The sequence below is a fragment of the Geotrypetes seraphini genome, chromosome 9, assembly GCF_902459505.1.
Source record: "Geotrypetes seraphini chromosome 9, aGeoSer1.1, whole genome shotgun sequence".
Lineage (NCBI taxonomy): Eukaryota > Metazoa > Chordata > Amphibia > Gymnophiona > Dermophiidae > Geotrypetes > Geotrypetes seraphini.
Window position 1 is genome coordinate 45,672,789 of NC_047092.1, and position 27,797 is coordinate 45,700,585.

The window sequence follows — 27,797 nt, forward strand, 5'->3', positions numbered from 1 at the left end:
TATGGTAACCCTAAATGGAAGTAAAACCAAGACGTCTCAATGTGTCTACTTACTTCCATTGCTTTCAGTGGAAATACAACCTGGATGTCTCAATCTTTCCTCCTTTTTCATGAGCCATATGGTAACACTAGTCTTTCGCTCATACCCTCTGCTTTAATTACTCAGCCTAAAACACAAAAGATCCTAAACTCACTTTTGAAATCCAATTGCGATGCTCTGCTTAATTGCAACAGAAGAAGAAACAGAAGCTGCAGGTGACAATGCAATCCCATTCCTTACCTGAAAAGAAAACACAAATCCTTTTCAATATCAGCAAAACTCTTTGTAGCAAATGTGATACAGTACTCCCCCCGATATTTGCGGTGGTTCCGTTCCAGGAACCTCTGCAAATCCTGAAAAACCGCGAATACGGTTTTCAGCAGAGGAGACAGGAGAGGTCAGCCAGAGAGGCAGGAGAGAGCAGCCAGAGCGCCTGTGAGTGAAGGAAATTACTCGCGGTATGCTCCGACCGCCTCTTCCTGCACTAAAGTCGGGCCTCACCAATCAGGAGCTGCATGTCAAAGCAGCTCCTGATTGGCGAGGCCTGACTTTAGTGCAGGAAGAGGCGGTCGGAGCATACCGTGAGTGATTTCCTTCACTCGCAGGCGCTCTGGCTGACCTCTCCTGCCCGGTCATTCGCGGTCGCAGCCTCTCACAGTCCTGGTCATTTGCAGTCGGAAAATACTGTGAATGACTGGGACCACGAATCACCGACTGTGAATGACCGGAGGAGTACTGTAGATCCATTTTCTCATTGCAGGTTTGAATGCTACGGGCTGTATTCAGACAAATCACAAATTCTCAACTGCAAATCTAAATTTGATTGTTTAAACCCTGAACACAGCACCAACTGTAGTGTGCTAAGAAAGTAAATAGAATGTTAGGAATGGCATGGAGAACAAACAGAGATTATTATAAAGTTGTTCTATGGTGTGACCACACCTTGAATATTGTGTGCAATTTTAGTTATCGCATTTCAAAAAAGATATAGCAGAATTAGAAAAATTACAGAAAAAGGGAATAAAAATGATAAAGGGGCTGGGATAAGTCCATAAGTCATTAAGATGGACTTGGGAAAATCTTCTACTTTTTTCTAGGATAAGCAGCATAAAATCTGTTTTACTCTTTTGGGATCTGCCAGGTGCTTGGACCTGAAATTGGCCACTGTTGGAATCAGGATACTGCCCTTGATGAACCTCTGAGTCTGTAAAGCAAGGGTTATGTTCTAGGTCCAATTGCTTTTTACTTTCTCAAGATGAAGTTCTGGCCAAGTAATTCCAAGAGATTCAGAGTTCTGGAAGAACTAGCATACTTACCATGAACAGGAAAAACCAAAAAATTCTTAACCACAGGAAAATAAAAGCAGGGATAGTAAATTGGGCAGATGGAACTTATAGCCTATATTCAACATCAATATATCCATGTACATACAGTGCATTTGATGCATTGTTTTATATGCTTTTTAAACCATTCTGTATGATTTTTATCAAAAAATTGTGTAAAACATTTATAAATACATAAATATGATTTATGCAGCACAAAAAGGCATTTGGACCAAGCCACAGCTAACACTATAAAGAAATCACTGAGAAAAGTGGAGAACACGATACCTGCTTTTTCAGGATCTTTGTTAAAAGGCTCAGCATTTTTCCCACACAAAGTAAGATTGCCTCTTCCTTCACAAGCATCATACCGGAGTTACTGTAAAAATTCAAAACACATTTAATATTCTACAAAATACATTTCCAAATGTTTATGTAGAAACTGTGCGCTCAGCCACTGGAATGCAGCTCTGCTGTGTGATTTGCTGCATCGGAGCTTCAGGTTTTTGAAAAGGAGAAATTAGCAGTGATCTTAAATGCTAATTTCCTTTGCTTTAGTCCTGGACTTGTGGGCTTGCGTCTATCTACCAGCAGGTGGAGATAGACTACAAAATCGTGCTGAGCCTTAATAGAACCCTGTGTTACAGATTTTAATGGTTAAACATTTTCTTAACAGGTCTAGTATAGCACACCTGATCGCCGTTTCTACTTCTTCAAGAGCAACGGTACTGGCCTCCACCTGGACACCACACAAGAGACTGTGGGAAGCTAGAGCCGCAGCTGTCCTTAAGGGAGGCACTGGAAGCAGAAGTTCCACCATGTGATGCTGCAGAAACATATCAGCCTTCTTTGCTTCATCTGCACAGACCTCTGGGAAAGAGCCTGACTGGGATACAAGATGTACGTCGCCCGACTCTCTTTTGGTGCTTGGATCTTGCACAATAGATACCTCTACAGATATGGATTTGTTTCACAAGAAAACAAATACTAATGAACAATGGAAGGAAATAGATGAAGAGAATAAGTCACTTAGGTGTCCTCTTACAAGCTATGGTTAAGTACTAGCAGCTTAAAAGGGCTTACCGCGGGACGTACTCAGGCATCCTGTGATACTGTCCTAAATGTACGTGTACTACCCGTGCATTATAAAACTATTAATTTTTTGGTTGAGGAGGTGTGAATAAGCGAATCAGTTAGTGCATCTAAATTACCGCTCACTGATCAATGCAGGATTACCATGTGAGCCCTTACCGCCAACAAAATAGGTGGTGGTGGTGATGGTGGTGGAAGTGTTCATGCAGTAATTGTTCTTAATAACCATGCGCTAATGTTACCATTAGCGTATGGCCTTTAATACCTAAGAAAGAAAACGGGCCCTTTTACAGCTGTGATACAAATGACCTGAAAACCTTGTGTAAGGGTGTGCTAAGGCCTCTTTCTATCACCAACTTTGTAAAAGGACCCCTTAGTTAAAAGAATTACACTTTCCTTTAAATTATATATTATTCATTCACATTTCTTGCCTTTCTTAAAAGAAAATTCTTCTGAAGAGAAAAAATAAATTACATTAAACAACAAGACAGACAAATGCCAATCTCTATTTATTCTAGGCATTTTGTAAAGGTTTGAAAACCTATTTTCTGCAAGATATCTCTCTCACTCTAACAGATGAGCAGATTTTTCTGTTTTGATTTTAATGTAAGATTGTAATTCCTGGAGATGGCCAGCCTCTTATTAATTTGGAAATCTCATTGAACTCCTATTGGGGTATATTAGCGATTCATAAATATTTATGTAATGTAATGTAATATTTATGTATGTTTCTGGAAGTTATATGCCATAGGAACATTCATCAATTCTGCTCTTTTTCTCTTATTCACTGCTCTAGTAGTGTCCCTTATGTTTCTGCTCAAGTACTGCTTGCAGGAGATGGATATCTGAGGCACATCTGGTGCCTTTCCAAATTATAGGAAAATTTACCATGGGAATTTTAGGGTTCCTTTTACAAAGGTGCGCTAGCGTTTTTAGTGTACGCACTGGATTAGCGCGCGCTATAGTGTGCGCTAGCCGAATAACTACCGCCTGCTCAAGAGGAGGTGGTAGCGGCTAATGCGCGCTATTCTGCGCGTTAAGGCCCTAATGCACCTTTGTAAAAGGAGCCCTTAGTTTCTAATCTATGCTGCTGGCGATACAGAGAAGTTATTAAACACAGGGAAGAAAGGACCATAGACCTGGATTCTGTAACTGACGCCATTGTCAGATCCCGCTGATTTCGTGTCAATCATGCGACAGTGCCAGGCACAGAACAGCGCCTCCAGCAAAGGTAAACAGTAATAAAATAATGTTAATTTATTGCATTCTTTTGACCATAAGATTTCATGTTATACAAGGGTTCTTCAAAAAGTTTCTGCACTTTGATATTTTCGTGGGAAATGGTTGTGGTGGGAGAACGGGTCATAGAATGTCATGGGAAAAATGTATCACAAAAGAGGGTAATTATGTGGAAAAATGATGTAATTTGCTCTTGAGATATTTAAAAAATAGTGTTAAAAAAAATAAAAGTCCACAAGTCTTTTGAAGATCTTTCATTTGAGTCGCCAGAGTACAGGTTCTCCGCAGTATGGAAGCACTGTGCTACATCATAATCTATATCTCTACTCAGGAATACTATCATTGACAGAACTACTAATATGAATAGGGAAATGATTCCTGTTACCAACATATGCCTCAGGGGCAGGGCCGGATTAATGGGTAGGCCCAGTAGGCAAGTGCCTAGGGCCTGAAGTTGTCAGGGGGACCTGCTGAAGAAACAGAAAACTCAGGTTTTTGTGGGGGCATTTTTCTTTCAGCAACGCAGGCCCCCACGGAAAGATTGGCAGTGCTGTCCCCCCCCCACGGAAAGAACATCAGATACCCCCCCACCCTGGCATCGTTGGCAATGCATCCGGAAAAAGTGACGTCAGAGGGGGTGGACCGGTAGACGCAGGGAGTTGCTGCAAGGTCCTGCGATGACTTCAGCTGCTGGCTCTGCTCAGGAAGTAAGTGACGTTGGAGGGGGTGGACCAGCAGATGCAGTCATTGAAGGACCTTGCAGCAAATCCCCGCATCTACCGGTCCACCTCCCTCCGACATCACTTACTTCCTGAGCAGAGCCAGCAGCTGAAGTCATCACAGGACCTTGCTTCATGGCATTGGTTAGTTTGGAGGGAGAAAGGAGCACAGAAGGGTGGTGGAGGGAGAGAAAGGGGCCAGGGTGGTATGGAAGGGTGGTGGAGGGAGAGAAAGGGGGCAGATGCTGATGCAACTGATGTGTAGGGAAAGGGGAGAGACACATAAGGGGGAAGGATACTGGATGGAATTGGGTTAGAAGGAAAGAAAGGGGGCAGATGTTGATGGAATTGGGGTGCAGGGAAAGGGAAGAGAGACATAAGGAGGAAGGATACTGGATGGAATTGGGTTGGAGGGAAAGAAAGGGGGCAGATGCTGATGGAAGTGGGGGGAAGGAGAGGAGAGAAATGCCAGATCATTGAAGGAGGGAAGGGAAGAAGATGGATGCCACACCAATGGGGGGGGAAGAGGGAGGCACAAAAAGAGAGCAGACGCCATATGGAAGAGGCAGAGAAAGGGCAGACAGTGGATGGAAGAAAGAGAATGATGAGAAGATGAGGAAAGCAGAAACCAGACAACAAAGGTAGAAAAAAATTTCTATTTGTTTTATTTATTTCTTTATGCTTTAGGATAAAGTATTATTGTAACTTTGTTGATAATTGTTTATTAATAGAAAATGGAAATAAGGTGATCCTGTTTATTGGACTAATTTTAATACATTATTTTTACTAATTCAGAGATCATAACTCCTTTCCTTAGGTCAGGACAGGGATACTGTAACAGCAGTATAGTTTACTGACCTGAAGAAAGAGGTTTTAACCTCTGAAAGCTAAGTGAGAAATGTATTAGTCCAATAAAATGACGGACACTAAATTTTCTTCCTGCCATGCCCCATGCCTCCTACCCATATGCAAAATATAAATTGGTGGGCTTCCCAAAGCTCTGTCAGCTGAAGATCTATTCCTCTTGGAAGGAAAGGGAGATTTGTTCAGAGATGTTTAGAGGTTGCATAGAAGAAAAACTGTATGGAAGAAAAACTGGTATGGTAATTTTTGTTGTTTGTTTTGAATTTTAAAAATAAAAGAAATAAAGTGGAAATAAAGAAGTAAATAAGAAAATGGGTAAATAAATGGGGGTGGGGCATGGTGGGGTGGGGGCCCAGTGTACTTGTGTGCCTAGGGGCCCTCAACGAATTAATCCTGCCCTGCTCAGGGGCGCTGTGAGCAGCTGAAAAGAATACATGCCACAAACCCAGCCAGAAGAACATCACAAGTTGATTTCCCCAAAAGAACTTAAAATCAAATCATCATTTACTTTCCAGGGCTCACATATATTTGGTAGCTGAATATTTAGCTTATTAGTAGTGAAAATAAAGCACTTACTATCATGCATAAAACATTTCCAGTATGGTGCGTGTACAGCTATGGCATTCTGAATGGATTCTATCGCACTAGAAGAGAAGAGCCAGTTAGCCTTATTCTAAAAAAACCTAAGCACAGGATAGTTAAAAAGACTCACCAATGAGGAGAGGACACTCGTTAACCGACACACAAACTCCTCTTTATTTTCTTATCCATGCTGGAGAGTTGTGCAATGGAAAATTTCTTTCAGATCTGAATTCTCAGACCCTGATGCACAAAGCCACCACAAGCAGAAGTGAGATGCTGTTCAACTCCTAGAAACAAGGTGCCTTTCCACGCTTGCACTGCGAGGCCTTGTTGCAAGGAGTTGAACAGCATCGCAGGCTTTATCTCAAGAAGACATTGAATGCTTGAATGTTTGGAACGCCATTGGTAGAGGACTACACCAAAGTGTACATGTTTAGCTATTAGCGAAGTATGTTAATTTCTGTTCTTTTTCACAATAAAATGCAGATATTGAAGGTTCATTTAATAAAATACTGCTTGATATTTTGCATAAAATGTCTTTTTATCATTATTTGATGACAGGAGAATGTTTTCCTATTCTTATGTGGGGTTCTAAGGAATCCAACCCCACTTGTTATAATAAGCATATTGGAAAGTCTGTAATGTTATTTCTGTGCTGATTTTATTGTTCTTTTTCATAAAAGAGACTTGACATAAAATTACTTTTTATCAATGTGTCATTGCCAAGTGTGAAAACATAAAAGTTATAGCTATAATACCAAGAAATTTGCTCTATAAAGCAAAAATAGCAGCAAATTTTAAGGAAGTGGAGCTTTATGTAATCAGTGACTTTGAGCAACCCCAGGATGGGCATTCAAAATTTTTAAAAATTATTTTCTGATCAAGTACAATCAAATTCGTGGGAATAAAACAAGTTCTTCCAGCTTTAGGTTTTGGACAAACCAATTATGCATACACACGAAAGCACAGTATATTAAAAGGAATGGTAATAAGGTGATTAGATATTCCTCTGCAATGCACAAAAATACAAAGAGGATTGTAAAGTATGTACAGTGTGCAAAATTCACTGCCAGATCCATGGCAGCACAAAAGAGTTAGTCAAGAGGATTTACTGCCAGTTTGTTGTGACCATGGCAAAAACCTGCAACATTAAAAGACAGGATGGAGCTAACTGCATGTTGTGAAGAAAAACAAAGGTACCTGAACACATCCATGTATCTTGGTCTGCACATAAATATTAGTCTCATAAAAACTTTATGTGTAAGAATTTTTTGTGAGGCTAATATTTATGCCCAGAACATTCCAGTTCATGCACAGATGTGAGCTGGTGCTTCTGTTTTCTTCAAACGTGCACATGTGAAGCTGCCTATTTTTAATGCAGTACCTTTCCCCGATTAGCATGCAATTTATGCACGCTTTCAACTTGCATCTCATTACCTTACTGCATCACCGTGAAATATTTTCTTGCTAATCTTGCGGTAGAAACTGTGTGCTCAGCCACTGGAAGGCAGCTCTACTGTGTGGCTTGCTGAATCGAAGCTTCGGCATTTAATAAAACAGAAATTAGATCTTAACTGCTAATAATCCTTTGCTTTAGTTGTACCAGACAAGTCCAGGACTTGTAGGTATACATCCATCTACTAGAAGGTGGAGATATAGTACAGAATTGTGCTGAGCCTTAATAGAATTTCTGTGCAGCTCAAACATGTTACAGTAATATTAGATAAAACAGTGGTAAACAGTTGCTGAAGTAATGCAAAAACATTTGCTGAACAAAAGAAACAAAGTTAGCAAAAGTAAAAATTCCGCTTTTATGATATGAAGAAACAAATAAGGACAATTAGCTGGATTCATCTGGGGTGACTAAAAGAAAAAAAAAATTAGCAGGTGAGATCTAATTTCTCCTCCCTTGTTCTGTGCACAAATGAGTCCAGGACTTGTGGGATGTAAAAAAGAAAAATCAGTCCTCAAAATGCCCCTGCTATAAATACTTAGGGCTCCTTTTACTAAGCTGCGCTAGCGGTTTTAGCGTGTGCGCTACACGCTAACGCCTCCATGGAGCTGGCGTTAGTGTTTTCCACGTAGCACAGGGGTTAAAATGTGCTAATCTTCAGCGCGTGCTAAAAACGCTAGCGCAGCTTAGTAAAAGGAGCCCCATAAGCTCCAAAAGGTGGTTTCCTCCATAGCTACCACATCCCAAATGACAGTACTTTGCTAAAGTATGTACAGAGGACCATGTTGGTGCTTTAGAGATATCCAAAAGAAATGCAGCATTACACTCTGCTCAAGAAGCTTCCAACTATCACTGCCCGTTGGAGGCAGAGAAAAACTCAATAGCACAGAGAAAATTCTTCCATCAGGGCAAACACAGCTCTTACCAACTAACGTCCTTGAAGACAGGCCCAACTCTTCTGTCAGCAAGTGTTATTTTTAGTAGAGAAGACAGAAAAAGGAATGGACTGCTGGGGAGGTGAGGGACCTGCCACAACAGGTATCTATATCTATATAGGTATATATCTATATCTTTATCTCTCTCTCTCTAGATATATATAGATAGATAGATAGATATAGATATAGATATATCTATATCTATATCTATATATATATATCTAGAGAGAGAGAGATATATAGATATATATCTATATAGATATAGATATATATATATCTCGCTCTCTCTATATATATCTTCAGGTATGTATCTATCTATCTATCTATCTATATATATATATATATATATATATATATATATACACACACATACCTGAAGGACCAATTATACAGCAGCTTCAACAGCCCTTTTCCTATCCCCTAACTTCTGATAAACTAGTCAACCAGTTTAGAAGTTTAAAGTAAAATCCAGAATATGGAAATGTTTGAGCTCCACAGGTGTTCTGTTAACGCAGTGCACATTTCTGTAGTCACCATCTCCACATGCTGGTAAATAAACATAAATCCTCAAGTCCTGGACTGGTCTTGTGCACTTGAGAAGGAAGCAGAAGTAATGATAACTCATTTTCCTGTACTTCAAACATTGTTTTTAAATTCTACTATCTACTATTTAAATCCATAAATGGCAACAGCCCGGCCTACTTGAATAACCGCCTAATCCAAACTACCACAACCAGACACAGGAGAACCCAGACACCATTCGCATACCCTCCAATCAGAGACATCAAATGGAAAAAAACTGTACGATGGCCTTCTAGCCACACAGGCAGCAAAACTAGACCACCAACTCTCCAATCTACTAATCGCAACCTCAGACTACAAAACTTTCAGTAAAGAAAGAAAAACCCTACTATTCAAGAAATCCATGAAGACTTAAACATTTCAGTTCTTTGAAGCAACCCGCTCAACTCTGTAACACCTCTGGACATGCCCAGAAATCCTCTTCTGTAATCCGCCTTGAACCGCAAGGTCATGGGCGGAATAAAAATCACTAGTGTAATGTTTCACAGCCCATGATTTAGGAGAAAGCATACCTTTCTAGCTATAAAATACATTAGCTGTACTAACATACAAACACCAAGCTAAAAACCAGGATGGAATGCCCTAAGAAACAGCTTCCCAAATATATATAAAATCATTTTTCCGGAAAGTCATTTACCTCATTTATATTGTTGAATACCTCCTAGATCTTGTATTGGCAAAGAAATAAAATAAAACACATTTAGCTACCAATCTAGGTGGAAGGGGGGGGGGGGAAATGGAGTCTTGTTTAGAGCAGATTTGTTCCCTTTCACCAGGTGATGGATAATTAGTTAGCTGCTGCCCAAACAGATGTAGCAGGGGTACACAGACTACTTCTGGCTCATGGTTTTTTGTTTTTGTTTTGCTTACCTCAAACAAGGTATCATTTCACCATATAGTTGAGGCACCGGGTCACCAAGCAAAGTTTTCAAGGTCATGCACACGGATTCCGACAATGACCTCAGGTGGTATCCACCCTAATATCAAACCAATATTTTTAGTCCAAATGCTAACAACTTGCATTCCAATGCACCACACTTGTAATGTTATAACATGAATTTTTGCATTTTAAGAGTTATCTTTTCCTAGGGAAGGCCTTTCAGTTTTAAAAAAATCCATCTGGAAAGAACTTTCCTATCATACTAATTTCAAATAGCACTAAAATGTAAAAATATTTTAACTCTCTCCATTAATAAATATAATTTAGAAAGCACTCTCAAGTTCTTAAACCAAGTAATAAATGTTGCCACAGAGAAAGTTTCTACCAGGAATAAAATGGAACTACATAGGTTATCTTATATGCTGTCCAATTAGGAAAATACAGTCTTAGAGGTTCACCTAAAACTTCCCTAACTTTTCTGTGGTCCGAGTTTTCTCATGCCCATCTCGTGTGTCACAGGCTTTTGTGAAATGACAATGGTCAATTATATCCATTGTCTCGGGAACAAAACTGCGCACCCATTAAGGACAGAAAAAGTACCTGCATATAATATATGTACCTGCATATAATATATGTAAACTGATTTAGTTGTACCACAGAAAAGTCACATAAATAGAAAAGTTTTAAATGCAGCCACAGGACAAGAATAGCACAATGGTAAAAAGATATTCTCAGTACAACACCTCTCAAGTTTCAAGTTTATTAAAAATTTGATATACCACCTTATCATTTATTTCAAGGTGATTATACATTTTAAAATAGGGTAAAAACAGATAATGCAATTTAACATAGCTTTAACAAAATTAACATACACGATTAGACAAAAATATAACATACATGACTGGACAAACGGGTACGAATGGAAAAAAGGGGAGAAAATGAAACAAGATGAAAAAAAAAAAACAACAACAACTTGGGCAGCAGTCAGAAAGAGGTATTTATAAATCCCAATAGTTCTTATTTTTAAGCTCTTTGTATCACTTCTGCATTTACAAAAACAGCAGAATGCAAGCAATGCATGGACCAAAATCAAGTCCCTAACATTACAGAACAGGGATGTGGGAAACTAGGCTGGTTTGCTGGCTAGCCTGGCTTGCCGAGAAAGGTCAGCACATATACAACCAAGACACAACTGCATATAAAGAGAATTTTTATGTTATCATTTGCCTCACACAAAATATAATGAATTTGGCTTACTTCAGCGAAACTGCTACAGGTCTGTTTTCTCAAGGCCTGCCTCTGTCTATCTCTAGGGAAAACTTGAGAGTTCCTCATTCTCCTTCGGGGACCTCTCTAGAATGAACCCAGCTTGGGGAAGAAATATCCCTCTCTGTCTGGGTCCCGCCCCTGTGACTCAGCAAACTGTTCCACCTCCTCTTGAAGTAACTCAGCTCTAGGTGCTGTGCCCAGTGCATTCTGGGATCTGTAGTTTTTTTCCCAATTAGCATCCCTTGCTGCCCAAGATATAATATTTGCATAGTGGGAAGGAAAACCCTTTAATCTGTTACAAAGGGTTAGCAATCTACAGCCCCTACTCTGCTTGCATAGACCAAATGTTCACAGAGCTTCTTTATGAGGGTAAACAAGACCCTTTGGAAACTGCCCCTAAAATCAGAATATATACTATGCTTGGGTTATGAATACATTTCTTTTTTTACCTCCAGAACAACACACAATTTTCCTTCAGCTAACTGCATCAAAAAATGAGTAAGGTGAGAAAAGCAGTCAGGTGTGGCGTGCATCCGACCCTAAAATCAAAAGAAATTATTTTTAATTACTATAGAAAAAGACTGAAGTTTCACTTAAATGTAGCATTTTGACTCAGCTGACCAAACCGCAGCTGGGATGAACAAAATCATGCAGGGAACATCGTGCTCTCATCCGAGTCTACAAAAAAGTTTATGCATTCCTTAGGATGATCTGTATTTTAGTGCAATATATACTCCTAATTTAAGCCCTCACAAGAGAGAAAGATAATCCCACTAAATCAATAACTCAGACAAAAAGAATATAATTTGATTTCAACATGAAAGTAGCCTTATGTGAAGAACTACACTAGTGGCCAAAATGGTGGAAACACTTCGAGTTTTTTGAGATTGCAGAACTTTATTCAACTGTTGCTCCATTTATATAAGAACATAAGAATTGCCGCTGCTGGGTCAGACCAATGGTCCATCGTGCCCAGCAGTCCGCTCCCGTGGTGGCCCCTAGGTCAAAGACCAGTGCCCTGAGACCAGCCCTACCTGCGTACATTCCAGTTCAGCAGGAACTCGTTTAACTTTGTCTTGAATCCCTGGAGGGTGCTTTCCCCTACGACAGCCTCCGGAAGAGCATTCCAGTTTTCTACCACTCTCTGGGTTGAAGAAGAATTCCTTACGTTTGTACGGAATCTATCCCCTTTTAACTTTAGAGATGTGCCCTCTCATTCTCCCTATCTTGGAGAGGGTGAACAACCTGTCTTTATCTACTAAGTCTGTTCCCTCATTATCATTGAACGTTTCAATCATGTCCCCTCTCAGTCTCCTCTTTTCAAGGGAGAAGAGGCCCAGTTTTCTCTAATCTCTCACTAGTACGACAACTCCATCCAGCCCCTTAACCATTTTAGTCGCTCTTCTCTGGACCCTTCGAGTAGCACCATGTCCTTCTTCAAGTACGGTGACCAGTGCTGGATGCAGTATCCCAGGTGGGGTCGCATCATGGCCCAGTATAGCGGCATGATAACCTTCTCCAATCTGTTTGTGATCCCCTTCTTAATCATTCCAAGCATTCTGTTCGCCCTTTTTGCCGCCACTGCACATTGCACATATGGCTTCATCGACTTGTCGACCAGTACCTCCCAAGTCTCTTTCCTGGGGGGTCTCTCCGAGTACCATGTATCATATTAATAAACATTGCCTGATTGTTTAAAACATTACTGGTATATCTGTGTAAGCAATTTTGTTTATTTTGTGGTTAGGAGTGATTTGACATCAAAAGGTAAGCAACCAGTCATGTTTCTTTTTGATATGTATTGCTTAGATTTTGAGTGCATACAGAATCATTGTTTGTGTGTTTTGTTTTGATGCTCTGATGTTGCTGTCACAGCTTGTGGATGCTGTCTAAAGATGCATTGTGCAATGTAACAAAATCTGAATTGTTATTTTCATATATTGCGATTTAATTGAATTAAGTGAATATTAATTGTATAATTCTGTATATCAAAACTGTGTGTCCCGAGATGCCAGCGAGGAAGAGAGGTACCGGCTGTCTGCTTACATGATGTGCCTCTCGCGGTGAGAAATACTACTTGTTATAATAAGCATATTGGACTGTCATTGGAGGTCCCAGCAGCCATTTTGACTGAGGGGATTGAATGGGCAGGAGTGACTGGGGATCGCTCCGGTCCCTACTAGCCACTACACTATCAATGAAATGGTAGGCCAGGACAGAGGAAGGAAGGGGGGGGGAGGAACTGTATAACATAGTTTCAACTTCAAATGAAAACACAGCAGCACCAAAACCAAAATTCAGTTGGCCTCTAGCCTATCCAGCGTTTCACTGCTTAATCTGACTTTTCATTTTCAGATTTTGGGGCAGATGCACAAAACTCCAGAGCTGTTCCTCTACAGCACTGGAAAAACATCAGTTTGTTTCTGGTGACCAATGCTCAACACTAACAACATGTAAATTATATGCACACCGTTAGTGTTGAGCTAAAGGGGTTGGAACTTATTGGGGCCTGCAAACAAGAGCTGTGTAATAGGCACAGTTCTTATGTGCATGTCCATGACACCCTCTCTGGCTGCACCCTAAAAATAAATCTGTTCCAGTGGACCCCCCCCCCCCCCCAGCTGACCTAACCCATCCAGTCAAAAATACCTAAATATCCCTGGTAGTCCAATGGACTCCATCCCAACCTGACTCCCTCAGCCCAAAAATTATCCCTGGGGGGGGGGGGTCCAGCGGCTGGAGTAGGTCCCCAGCTGAACAACCCTACCTCCCTACCCCTCAACTGTGTGAGTTGGGACCTAACAACAAACCCCCCCCCACACACACACACACACATCATTCCATCTGTACCTTTTCTCTTATTTTTTTTATTCAATTTTCTATACCGTTCTCCCAGGGGAGCTCAGAACGGTTTACATGCATTTATTCAGGTACTCAAGCAGATTTCCCTGTCTGTCCCAGCGGGCTCACAATCTATCTAACGTACCTGGGGCAATGGGGGGATTAAGTGACTTGCCCAGGGTCACAAGGAACAGCGTGGGTTTGAACCTATGACCTCAGGATGCTGAGGCTGTAGCTTTAACCACTGCGCCACACTTTTTGAAGGATGCCTACTCCCTCCTGCCTCAGGGCACATCTCTTCAAATTGGCAGTGCCCTGCCCCTACCTGATGTATCCTGGGATGAACTGGGATAAGCCTAAACACCATACACAATCCCTCCAATATTCAGCAGCTATGTCCCATTTGAATATTGGCCAGCTATCCACCAATATTCAGTGGGAAATAGTCAGCTATCTCTCACTGAATATCTAGCTTGCCAACCAGACCAGTGACCGGCTATGTCACACAACATGGTTGGTCACTGCTGATTTTCTTTGGCTGGACGGCTAAGGCACGCAGTCAGATAGACTCGCCTAAAAAACAGGTCTATCTTTGGCTGTTAGCCTTAGCCAGCCAGTTGATGAAAGCCAGCTTGGTTGGCTAAGTACAAGGTGCTGAACTTTGACCTGGATATAAAATGACAGTGGCTGGATATGTCCAAAGCACTGAATTCTTAGGACTGCTTAAAAAATTCAACTTATTGCTGGACAAGGGACAAAGGAGTTTGTTTGATAATCATTAAACATGTTTACACTGGGGTTTTGGGACAGATGGTGGGGTGGAGCTGGGTATTAAGATTGTGTTACAAATTAGCCAATAAAAAAGTAGGGGAAGATGTTTCCACTGGGATTTTTTATTCAGGTATTTAAAATAAGTCCGAGTCTTATTGCAAATACCTGAATAAAAAATCCCAGTGGAAACATCTTCTTCCCCTACTTTTTTATTGACTGGTTTTATTTACATAGGGGTTTCTCCCTGCTTTTATGGATTGTTACAAATTAATTATACATAATATAGAAAATAAGGCTTCATTTATTTATGCTTATTAGATACTTGTAAATGGAGTGCTTTATTGCATGCCGTTACTCTACATTATAACTACTGTTCTCTTGTTCTTTTATCAATGCCAATATTTTAAACAAGCATGTATGATCACTAACCCCTCCCCCCAAACACACACTTATTACAGCTTACCTCAGGGTCACCAATTCCAGAGTCATATCCAGAGGAAACTAGGATAAGTTCTGGATTAAACTATAACGAGGAAGGAAAGCAACAAGTCGTCATGCAAATGCATAGCATCTAGCAAGGTCTAGCATTCTTTTAGGAACACTATGGGAAACACATATTCCAGGAAAATGGAGGATTAACTACTAGATTACATTATAGATAAGGGCCTTTGAGGGTTATGATTCAATAATTTCCTCCTACTTGCGCCTCTGAATAAGTGCTCATACAGCTGTCGTCATGAATATATCTATTTAAAGTTAGGCATCCCAAATAATAGTCCTAACTTTACATAATTTAGCAGTTGAATATTGCTGGTAAACTCATAAGCACTGGTCCCTTTTTCTACAAATAAAATTTAGCCTTTTGGCGAGTTAAATGGCTCAGTTCTATCCATATAACCACTAAAAAACCAATGGTTAAGCAAGTTGTGTCTTTTGAATCAGGCCCAAAGTCTCTATTACAATGAAAACATACAAATGTTTCTTTAAAATTTTGCATATAATAAATCCCAGTTACAGTGTAATATACTGCTAAACCAAAATACAGAAGCTATGCAACAGCCTTTATTCAATTGTTGATGTGTCTAGCTTTTTGTTGTATTTATGTTTCGTGTTTTTGTTTGTTGTAGAGGACGCTCATGTCAGACTCCAACCACTAGGAGGGCTATTTTCAAACTGTACAAAGTCCCTAACTAATTATCATCCATGGGACTTTTGCACTAAATTTCAAAAGGAACATACAAATGTATGTTTCCTTTGAGAACTGTCATAGATATCAAGTCCCTGCAGGACTTTTGCATCTGCTTTGTTGTTCTGGAAATATTTTTTTAATGAAAAAATAAAGGCAAACAGATCTGAAAATGTGATGTACGTGCATTATTTTCTGATTCTTCCAGTAGCATGGCTCTGGTAACACCTGCACTAAGGGCTCCTTTTACAAAGGTGCGCTAGCGTTTTTAGCGCATGCACTGGATTAGCGCACACTACCCGAGGAGACGGTAGCGGCTAGCGCACGTGGCATTTTAGCGCACGCTATTCCGCACTTTAAGGCCCTAACACACCTTTGTAAAAGGAGCTCTAAATGCTGTTAGAAATCTGTTAGTACACACATTTAGTCGCTCTGAAGAAAGGTAGATTTTATACAGGCCAAAGTTAAATAAATACAATTCTTTAACTAAGGCCAAAGTTGTCAATGTGGGCGATTATTACAATGTGTTATCTTACCACTAACATGCTATTTTAGCAGAGGTGCAACCAAAACAAGCACAAAAAAATTGACCCTGAGATATCCACAGAGAAGAAAATCCAAGAGAAACCAAAAAACACTGTGGAGTGATGATGTTCCTGAAATGGACTTTGTTATTTTTACAAGCTTGGTCACATTCCCTCACTAGTTCCAATTACTCTTAGATTTCACCAGTCACTCTTTGATTTTTGCACTACATCACTTTCATGCATGATGCCACTTGCATCCCTAGATCCACTAACACAGTTATTGTTTACACATTATTCCAATGTTACCCTATCATTTAAAGGACTCCCAAAGAAGACTATCGTGTCGAAACACGGACTGTGTTGGGTCCCACACTCTAAGCGAATTAGGTCCTCAAGGTTTTTATGTGGATCATTTTATTTCTATGCGGATTGTTTACGTTGACTTGTGGAACTTTTAAATTTTCAATAAAGTCCATTTCAGGAACATCTCACTCCACAGTGTTTTTTGGTTTATTTTAGCAGAGATCCCATTTTATGCAATGAGACCTATAGTTAACAGTAGCCCACCTTGATAACTTCCCTTCTTATTTATTTGGATTTAGCTTGTACTTTTTTCAGTTACCTTGAGCTATTACTGAAAAAAGTGCAAGCTAAGTTGCATTCAGTACACTAGGCATCTCCCTTTCTCCAGAGGGCTTACAATCTAATTTTAGTACCAAAATTACAATTTTCCTGCATAATTAAACTTTGCATTCTGTTCTATATGCTCTAAAAATCATGTTTAATAAAGAAGAATCTCTCTTTCCTTATGTATAACAAAGCATGAAATAACTAGGGTTGTCATTGTCTTCAGACAAAAGTATGTAGCAAGGCAAGATTTAAAAAACAGTGAGAGCATTAACATTTACCTCAAAAGCCATGGGCAGCAAGACATGGAAAAAGGCAGCTACATAATCAGCATTTCCCATCCCTGTCTGAGAAGCAAATCAAAGAAATTAAGGAAGAGATGTGTCACCACCATCTTTTTGGATGGTTAAGGAAGGTGTAATATATCAAAACACCACCATATTGAGCCTTTTTGTTCTCAATGGCACAAGAAATTGTGCTATTGGCCTAGTCACAAAAGCAATGCTTATGTTACAAATACACTGTATCAACTCAATTTCAGTTTTTATCCTAAAGAAAACTAATGATTAATGTTCAGCCAGGTACCAGGTCCCTAACCACCCAGGCAATTCTACCATACATACTTCCCTCTACCTTTTTTTTAATTTTACCTCTTTTATTTTTATTTATTTATTTGTTACATTAACATAACAAAACACAGGTATATCCAGTTCAAATATAGCATATAAATGCTCATCAAATAAAATCAAAGGCAATCATTATCTATTATCAAGTCCACATTAAATGGCCAAAAGTGCCGAAGCTTAAAAGAAAAGGTAAAGTAACAAAGTTTAACATCTTGGCAGGCTAAGAGATGTGGCATATTCTTAAATTCATCAATTACACTCTCCAGCAAACAAATAATAATTTAAGAAACTATCTGCAAAGGTTTATTTCTAAGAAAATCCCTTCCCTCTACCTTTTAACAGGAGCAGTAATCTAGTCGGAGTAACAGGCTGAGAACTTGGGACACCAAAGACAAATCCCAGTTTTGCCACCAAGACTCTTTAATTTAGGGCACGTTGATGCCTCTCTTGTTGCCTCAGTTAACTACTTATATTTTGAGCTCTTTGGGAAAGATGGTCCTCGCTTGGATTTTTGCCTTTCTGACAGGGTAACTTGAGGTTTTTAAGACATGTAGTTTGACTTCACTGATATTTTGTGAAAGCAAGAATATAGTTTTGCTGTGTTAAAGCTGATGTGGACAGAAAACAACATGCTTAGAAGTGGAAGTGACTGTAACATTTGGCAAGATGTACCAGCACAACCCCACCCCCTCCACCATCCATCCTAGACACATAATGGAAAAATCCCTTTAGTATCATCCCAAGGAACCCTTTACCTTGTTCCAAGGAATGTTTACATTGAACCCTGTTCCTTCTCCTTTACCAACAGTATCAAAATTAGACTCCTTTAGATTGGGCCAGAATTCTTGATGTTCATAACGATGCCATGAGAAGTACAAAACACTAAAGATAAAAAAACCAAGGTCTATTACACAATATTAGGGGAAACAGGCAAACAAACAAAGCTATCAATGAAGGTATACAAACTTATCTCCCCGATTAGTAGAGATCAACTGCTGGAGTTCCTGATACAATATAAATGTATCATCCTAACAGATGCGCCAACACTGTAAGACCTACAGTGGTCTGGCAAAGAAATACTGAATTATTTTGCTCCAGAGGGAAATTAATTTTTCTCCTAAGAGGTAAAATATCACTATGAAGATTTTGACCCCAAATTTTCATCAGTACGCCGCAAAGATCTGGCAAAGATTTCACCAAATCACTATTTTAAGTGTTGGAGGGGACGGGACGTTATTTATTGCATGCAAAAAATGAAATTCAAGTGCCACAGGGACAAATATTTTTCTAAAGAAAGTGGGGTATAAATCACATCTATCAAACAATCTCTAAGATGGCTGGCAAGAGGGAAGCCCAGTCCCTCCTGCCGGCAGGCCCGCCTCTTCCAAAATGGCTGGCCTTCCACTTCCCAGTGCATCCATGGGAGTGGCCTTAAGTATCTGGTTAATCAAAGTCTTAGGCCACTTCCAGTACATCCAAGTATGCACCGGGAATGTCTAAGGCCCATACTATGGGAGGGGCCTTAGGTATGTGGACCAAACAATTCCTTAGGCCCCTCCCTGGTGCATCTCGGCTATCTTCTAAAGGTATGGGATAGTTCGGGATGTGGATTGTTGAGAGGGGTGTCGGGGGGGGGAGGGTTCAGGGGGGATCAATGGGGCCTGGCAGCAGAAAAGAATGGGCATTCCTCCTGCTGTTCGGATGTGGGGACAGGGTGTCAGGGAGGAAGGAGTGGGCATCCCTCCTGCCATGTGGATGTGTGTGTGTTGGGGGGGGAGCGTCGAAGGTGTTAGGCAAGATGGAGTGGGCATCCCTCTTGCCACATGGACGAGTGTGTGTGTGGGGTCCTCTGCCACTATCGGCTCAGCTGATTGCGGCAGGGGTATTTTCCCTGATCAGTTAAGCCAGCGGGATTCCCCGAAGCCGCGGCTTTGGGGAGTCCTGCTGGCTCAGCTGATAAGAAATTCCCTTGCTGTGATCAGCCGAGCCAGCAGCAGCATCTACTTTTAGGATGAAACATAGGCCAGCATTTTGCAGGCCTACATTTCAGGCATCTGTCGTGGCTCTAGGGAAACGCATAGGGACGCTTAAACTTGCCCAAATGCCACTTCCGGGTGAAACCATGCCCACATCCAACCTTGGGCGAGCTTAAGTATCCCTATGTGTCTCCCTAGAGCTGCGACAAACACCTACAGGGTAGGCATCCTGCCTCTGGTAGTTGGGGTTTATTTTTTTTTAATGTGCATCTCGATTGGCTGCCAGACAGCGGTAGGACACCTATCGCTGCCTATAATCAGGATGCCCATTTGCAGAATCAACCCCTTAGTTTGTAAACCTTTTTTTTTTTTTTGAAAAGCAGTAAATGCTTTAATAAGGATATGAACAACTTACACTTACCAAAGCACATAAAGTCAACAGTACAAGAAGGAAAATTAACCAGGAAATCACTGTTCATATTAATTGTGCTGCCTGCAACTCTGTCCATAAATCAAGTTTCAAGTTTAATGGAGATTTGATTAATCGCTTAATCATAATTCTAAGCGATGTACATAATAATAAAATTACAAAATGTGGGGAACAATACAATAAATAACAAAAATTAGGTCTGACAAGACTATTGACAAACGGAACAAAACTAAGAACATAAGGGAAGAGAGGGATAAGAACTACAAATTATTTAAAAGTTAAAGAGACATATAAGGGAGATACAGAAGGAAAGGGAAGTTAAAAATTACTTCAATAAAATTAGAGAGAAAAAGTAAAATTGGTTGGAAAACTAAATGGCTAATTTTCAAAGGCGTCCTTAAAAAGAAAGCTCTTTAGTTTACTTTTGAATTTTTCAAATCAAAACTACAAACCTAGGATCTTCCTCAAATGCAAATTGGATTCCTTGACCATGATGTATATCCCAGTCAACAATGAGGATTCTAGAGCAGAAGACAAAATTATTCACAGAGAATCGATCACATTCTCTAGCCAAGTGAAAAAAAAATAAATAAATTAAAAGGCAGCTGACTATTCAGATACTGACCTCTGAAGGTTGTGCTTCTTTTTTGCATATTCAGCTGCAACAGCAACGTTATTGAACACACAAAAGCCGTTGCTTTCACTTCGCTGGCTATGGTGACCTGGGGGTCTTAGAGAAGGCAGCAAAGGGTAACTACAATGCCACATAAGCATTTAATATATGCTGTATCTGCATACCCTCCTGGAACCATCTCCCTCTGACTGTTCTCTCCTTTAGACTTTAGCCCTGTAAAGCAGCCCTGTAAAGCACGATTTTGATTTCAGATTTACCAAATCTGAGCCCAAAGTGAGTCACAAGCAGGTACACAAGTTATTTCCCATCCAAGTAGCCTTATAGTCTAAGCTGAACCTGTGGCAATGGAGGGTTAAGGCCCAAACTCTGTAACCAGCGCCTAAAGTTAGGCACCTATTTCGGAGGCGCCCAACTAGATAGGCGCCTATCTAAAGTGAATAACAAGCTCAATTAAGCTTTATAATCAGCACTGATTGAAACATAGGCGCCTATCAAGAAAGCGTGATTCTGTAACAAGGCGACTCTAAAAATTTAGGCGGCCTTCAAAAAAATAGGCGCTATGCATGTTAGGCACGGGTGTGGCTACGTGTTAGGCGCCTTCTTACAGAATCACTGCTCTTAAGCGTGCTTAAGCGCTCGCATGGGTGTCTAACTTTTAGTTGTGCCTAGAGCTGCCCTATTTAATGGGCGCCTCCAAAATAGGTGCCGCTCAGCTTGATTCACTAAACAGCACCCAATTTTACTTGAATTGCGCTGAACAGTACCTATATCGGTGCCTAACTTTTGGGCGCTTCTTACAGAATTTGCCCTTAAGTGACTTGCCTAAGAACATAAGAAGTTGCCTCCACTGGGTCAGACCAGAGGTTCATCGTGCCCAGTGGCCCGCTCCCGCGGCGGCCCATCAGGTCCATGACCTGCGGCGTGGTTTCTGACTATTCCTATAAGCTACCTCTACTTCTATCTGTAGCCCTCAATCCCCTTATCTTTTAGGAACCTATCTAGACCCTCCTTGAACCCCTGTAGCGTGCTCTGGCCTATCACAGCCTCCGGGAGCGCGTTCCATGTGTCCACCACCCTCTGAGTGAAAAAGAACTTCCTAGCATTTGTTCTAAACCTGTCCTTTTTCAATTTCTCCGAGTGCCCCCTTGTACTTGTGGCTCCCCACAGCTTGAAGAATTTGTCCCTGTCTACCTTCTCTATGCCTTTTATGATTTTGAAGGTTTCTATCATGTCTCCTCTAAGTCTCCGCTTTTCCAGGGAGAATAGCCCCAGCATTTCCAATCTGTCAGCGTATTTCAAGGTCACAAGCAGCATTAGTGGGAGAAGACAGATCTGAACCCTGGCTTCCCTGGCTCTTAGCCTGCTGCTCTAACCACTGGGGTGCGAACTCCACAGAGAAGGACCTTTCTCTTTCAATTCTATACAGGTCTTTCTACACCTTGTAGTGCCATCTAAGTGTTTAATAGCAATGTAAGCCTTTACCTGACCAAAGCCATTCCATTGCGCAATCTTCCAGACACTACAGAGTCCACCAGTTGCAAAGTGGCCCCTACGGCCAATTTGGCACAGTGATAGGAGTTCTGCAAGAAGACAGTTTCATGAGGATGATTCAAATGCCTTATAAAATTACCCATATGAAATGCATCATCCAAAACAAAAGGCCAATTGTTAAACTTTTCATATTGAACTTACTATTTACGCAAGGTCTTTGCAAAAGAATGTTAAAAGACAAAAAAAGGAGTACACTTTTTCTTTTTTTTTTTAATCTTTATTCATTTTTAAACTTATAATAAGTGTGATAACATATCCATACAAATAACCATAAATATATCACTTAATAATCAACAATGATACATATAATATTCTCTTATCTCCCCCCTCCCCACCCTTATCTATCATATAATCAATACTTATACAACATGTAACAATAAAAATACCCTCCCTCCCACCCCATAATTGAACTTGTAAATTTAAGGGAAACAAGATTTTTCTAATAATTACAATACTTTGTTAATGGCTCCCAAATATCTTGAAATTTCCTGAAACAACCCTACAAATAATAACAATTTTTTACTTATAATGATTGGGGTTGCCATTCAACAAATGACATATAATTGGAAAAATTGGAATAGATTAAATTATAATATTTGGTGGAACTCCTTATGTCATATTTATAAAATGGAGAGACTTATTGCAATACAACAGAGTTGTTTCAGGAAATTTCAAGATATTTGGGAGCTATTACACTTTTTCTTGAAAAACTACAAGATACAAAGTATTTGCAGGCGCATCTTCCTGCTTTCTATGCAAGAAGAATTCTGCTGGAAAAGTACCTGTGCAGCTTTCAAAATGCCATTTACAGTACATCCTTTCTCTCCTGACCTAATCACTCTCTTAGGAGTGCCTCTCCTCTACATGAGACGGCATATTCTTTTAGAAGAGTTGGCAGCAAACCATTTTCAAATAGCCAACTCATACTGATAAAACATATTTTACTTGCAGCAGCTATTTTGAAAATTACACTCTCCAAGACTCTAAAATTATTAATCAAGAAAAAAAAATACTGCTGTAAATATAATGATGCTACCTAATTAGGGGTTAAATAACCCTATCATTAAGGGGTTAATTCTGCAAAAGGATGCCTAGGTGAAGTGAGTAAAAAGGAGACTATTTAGGCCCTATTTCATAAGAGACAGACATTAGTGCAAATTTAGCAGCAATAGTGCCCAGACATTATCCCCCCCTTTTATAAAACCATAAAAGTAGTTTTTAGCGCTGACTGGCGTGCTAAATGCTGTGCACTGCTCCGACACTCAGAGTTCCAATGAGCGTCAGAGCAGCACCCAGCATTCTGAGCGCTGACCAGCACTAAAAAAATGCTTTTGCAGAGTGGGTGGGATGGGGGAGCACCAGCTCAAGATTTTCTCACTGGCGTTATAGGGTCTGGGTGGGTTGGTGGGAATGTTTGGTTTGTAATTTGCAAAATTTCAATTAAAAAAGATTTTACTAAAAAAAAAAATAAAAAATAAAAAATAGGGGGTATGTTTGCTCAATATATGCACATGAGCACTGCACATACTGGATGGGCCATTTGGCCTTTGTTTGCCATCATATTTCTGTTTTTCTGATAGATGTGTGGAACAGTCTCCCAGAAGAGGTGGTGGAGACAAAGACCGTGTCTGAATTCAAAAAAGCGTGGGATAGGCACGTGGAATCTCTTAGAGAGAGGAAGAGGTAATGGTTACCACAGATGGGCAGACTGGATGGGCCATTTGGCCTTTGTCTACCGAGATTTTTTCCTCTCATGGACAGTAAGAGAAATCTAAAAAATGTAATGTGCCACCAAATTTCTATGAACTCCCTAAGATACTGATATGGCTCTCCTGCATTCTAAATGGTATCATTTGGAAATTAGTCTTTAATTAATCCTAGCTTGTCTGTGTTTTCCATCTCATAAATAAAAGACTTAGGGGCCCTTTTACTATATTGGTGGAAACAGAGACTGTGTCTGAATTCAAGAGGCCTGGGATAGGTACATGGATCTCTTGGAGAAAGAAAGAGATAATGGTTACTGCAGATGGGCAGACTAGATGGGCCATTTATGTGCCGTCATGTTTCTATGTAGCAAAACATTGCCTTAGTGTGCCCCTTGTGCGCGTCTGTCCCACACATTAATGCCACGTTTCCTAAAGATGGCCGATTTTTCCATTTTCTGAATTAATGGCCACACGCTAGTTTTGTCATTACCATGTGGCCATTTAAAAAATTAGCACATGAGCCCCTACCGCCTCCTATTTTGTAGGCAGTAAGGGCCCCAGTGTTAACTTCTGCCGCAGCCAAAAAAGCAAACAGGATGCTGGGAATTATTTAAAAAAGGGATGGTTAACAAGACTAAGAATGTCATAATGCCCCTGTATCACTTCATGGTGCGACCTCATCTTTAGTATTGCGCTCAATTCTGGTCTCCTTATCTCAAGAAAGATATAGTGGCATTAGAAAAGGTTCAAAGAAGAGCGACCAAGATGGTAAAGAGGATGGAACTCCTCTCATATGAGGAAAGGGCTCTTCAGCTTGGAAAAGAGACAGCTGAGGGGAGATATGTTTGAAGTCTACAAAATCCTGAGTGGAGTAGAACGGGTACAAGTGGATCGATTTTTCACTCCGTCAAAAATTACAAAGACTAGGGGGACACTCGATGAAGTTACAGGGAAATACTTTTAAAACCAATAGGAGGAAATTTTTTTTCACTCAGAGAACAGTTAAGCTCTGGAACACGTTGCCAGAGGTTGTGGTAAGAGCGGATAGCGTAGCTGGTTTTAAGAAAGGTTTGGACAAGTTCCTGGAGGAAAAGTCCCTACTCCGTTATTGACAAAGACATTGGGGAAGCCACTGCTTGCCCTGTATTGGTAGCATGGAATATTACCACACCTTGGGTTTTTGCCAGGTACTAGTGACCTGGAATGGCCACCATGAGTACAGGCTACTGGACTTGATGGACCATTGGTCTGACCCAGTAAGGCTATTCTTATGTTCTTATGATGCGACAATGGCCCCCATGATGATTTTTGCTGTAAAACCTATTCCCCACCTTCACAAAAGTAAAAAATTTTTTTTTTTTTTCTGCACGCACAGTCACAAACTATTGCTTACTGCAGCTTAGTAAAAGGTCCCCTTAAAGAAAACCGCGCCTTTTACTTGGTGTAAAATTTAATCCTGCAGCAAGTAGGGAGCTAAGGGCGATAGAAAATGAAAACAATTTCTCTGTTTCACTAGCCCTGCTACTTCTCACTCAAAAAAATGCTGTTCAGAGTCCTGGTGCCTCACAGGCTTCACTGTAGTCATATCGCCAAGTTACTGAGGAGGAACCAAGAGGGAGCAGGCAATATGGTTCAGTAGTTCATATTTGTCATTTCCTTTTCTAACTTCACTGTCTTACCTACCACAAAATTCTTTTTTGAGAGAGAGAGAGGAGTTGGTAGTAGAGAGTTGCGCGGGGACAGAAATCCCACCCGTCCCCGCCAAAGTCCCACTCGTCCCCACCCGTCCCCGCGAGGAATCCCACCCGTCCCCACCCGTCCCCGTGAGGAATCCCTCCGTCCCCACCCGTCCCCGCGAGGAATCCCCTCCATCCCCACCCGTCCCCGCGAGGAATCCCCTCCGTCCCCGCCCGTCCCTATATAACTTCAGAAATAGTTATTTCATTTAATTATGCTACTGAATTAAAGGACTCTGGTAGAAACCATTTACAAATAAAGCATAAAAGACTTTATTAATTTGAAAATATTAATTGGGAAGAATACATACTTTGTAAACGGGTTTCTACCAGCGCCTAATGTTTATAAATTTTTATCACACAACTAATATACTACTTTATCTGAAGCAAAAAAAAAATAAGAAATAGAATTCTTTCCTACCTTTGTTGCCTGGTTTCTGCTTTCCTCATGTTCTCATTCAATTCCTTCCATCCACTGTCTATCTTCCTTCTGCATCTTCCATTTGCTCTGTTACTGTGCCTCTCCCTTTCTTCCCCCTTCCAAATTGGTCTGGCACCCATCTTCTTCTCTCCGCTCCCCCCTTAGTCTGGCATCTGTCTTCTTCCCTGCCAGCGTCTTCTCCCTACTCTCTCTTCCTCATTTTCCTTTCAGTGTCCTTCTCCCCCCCCATCTATCCCCTGTCCTTTCAGCGTCCTTCTCACACCCCTTTGTCTTCCCCATGTGCTTTCAGCATCCTTCTCCCCCCTCTGTCTTCCACCAGTGCTTTCAGAGTCCTTCCCCCCCCCCCCCCCCTTCCACTGGCCTTTCAGCGTCCTTCTCCACCCCCTTTGTATTTCCCCCATGTGCTTTCAGCGTCCTTCTCCCTCCTCTGTCTTCAAGTTGCTTTCAGAGTCCTTTCCCCCCCCTCCTGTCTTCACCATGGCTTTTTCAGCGGTCCTTCTCCCCCCCTCCTTCTCTTACCGCCCGGGTTTGGCAGCACAGCCGGCCAGGTCCCCTTACTTTTGTGGCACTTCCCCCGACCGACCGACAACAGCCCCGGTCCGACTAACCTCCCTGCCCTTATACGCGCTAATCTAAATTACCTTCTTACAGCTGCCTGTAAGTTAAGGTAATTTAGATTCGCGGCTACAGGGCAGGGAGGATTGTCGGACCCCTGGGCTGTTATCGGTCGGTCGGGGAAGTGCCACAAAGTAAGGGGACCTGGCCGGCTGTGCTGCAACCGGGGCGGGGCGGACCGCCCCCCTCCCTTGGTAGCCACTCGAACCGCGAGGCTACTCTCCTTCTCCTTACCTGCCCTGCCTGCAGCACAGAGCCGTAACGGAAGTCTTCCCGACGTCAGCGCTGACGTCGGAGGGAGGGAGGGCTTTCGTTTAAGCTTTGTTTAAAGCCTCCCTCCCCTCCGACGTCAGCGCTGACGTCGGGAAGACTTCCGTTCGGCTCTGTGCTGCAAGCAGAGAAGGTAGGGGAGAAGAAGAGCCGCGCGGACTGAGTACATCCAGCCCCGCAGGAGCCCCGCGACCCTCGGAGGCGTCACCATGGGATCCCCGCGACCCTAGGGGGCGTCCCCACGGGATCCCCGCGACTCTAGGGGGCGTCCCCACGGGATCCCCGCGACCCTAGGGGCGTCCCCACGGGATCCCCGTGACCCGAAGGGGGAACCCGCAGGATGCCACGTGGGTCCCGCGCACGATTCCAGTCGTCCCCGTTCCCGTGCCGCTCTCTAGTTGGTAGCAGCACCTGCTGCGCTTTTTGGCACATTACATTAGTGATTTCTATTCCACCATTACCTTATCTAAAGAACTGAACTCCTAGGTGCCATGACACCATAACTGAAGAAAGGATCCTCTGTGCCAGCAAATAATTCCGAGACAAGTGAATGAATGGATTGTTCTTAAATACCTATATGCTAGGAGACCCATATGGACTATCGCTTGTTCAATAATGCATTACATTAATGGTTCTCTAGGCTTCGGCACACAGCAGCCTAGAGAACTAGTTCTAAAACCATGCATCAGAACACCAAATGAAATCACATCAGCAACAGATGGGGATGACAGACACAGGACTGCTCCCGTTCCTTCTGTATCCCTCCACTGGGACCTAAGCACAGTAGTGGCAAGCAGCATGGGACTTGCTGCACCTCTTCCTGTGTGGGCTTCCTGCTAAGATTAGAATCCTATGCAGAAAACTGGGGGTTTGACAAATAGGG

The 27,797-nt window shown here is 41.5% G+C and overlaps 1 protein-coding gene across 1 annotated transcript in view; it reads right to left on the bottom strand.

Moving 5' to 3' along the window:
- Positions 1 to 27,797, bottom strand: part of HDAC10 (histone deacetylase 10) — a 50,905-nt gene that overhangs the window by 15,874 nt on the left and 7,234 nt on the right. The window contains exons 5-16 of the mRNA XM_033959411.1: positions 22,077 to 22,174; positions 20,586 to 20,690; positions 20,413 to 20,481; positions 18,310 to 18,436; positions 17,210 to 17,275; positions 15,052 to 15,111; positions 11,426 to 11,515; positions 9,698 to 9,804; positions 5,852 to 5,919; positions 2,054 to 2,312; positions 1,650 to 1,740; positions 194 to 279 (exon numbers count right to left, since the gene is read on the bottom strand). Of these exons, the coding sequence (XP_033815302.1) occupies positions 194 to 279; positions 1,650 to 1,740; positions 2,054 to 2,312; positions 5,852 to 5,919; positions 9,698 to 9,804; positions 11,426 to 11,515; positions 15,052 to 15,111; positions 17,210 to 17,275; positions 18,310 to 18,436; positions 20,413 to 20,481; positions 20,586 to 20,690; positions 22,077 to 22,174 (1,226 nt within the window). The remainder of the gene's footprint in view (positions 1 to 193; positions 280 to 1,649; positions 1,741 to 2,053; positions 2,313 to 5,851; positions 5,920 to 9,697; positions 9,805 to 11,425; positions 11,516 to 15,051; positions 15,112 to 17,209; positions 17,276 to 18,309; positions 18,437 to 20,412; positions 20,482 to 20,585; positions 20,691 to 22,076; positions 22,175 to 27,797) is intronic.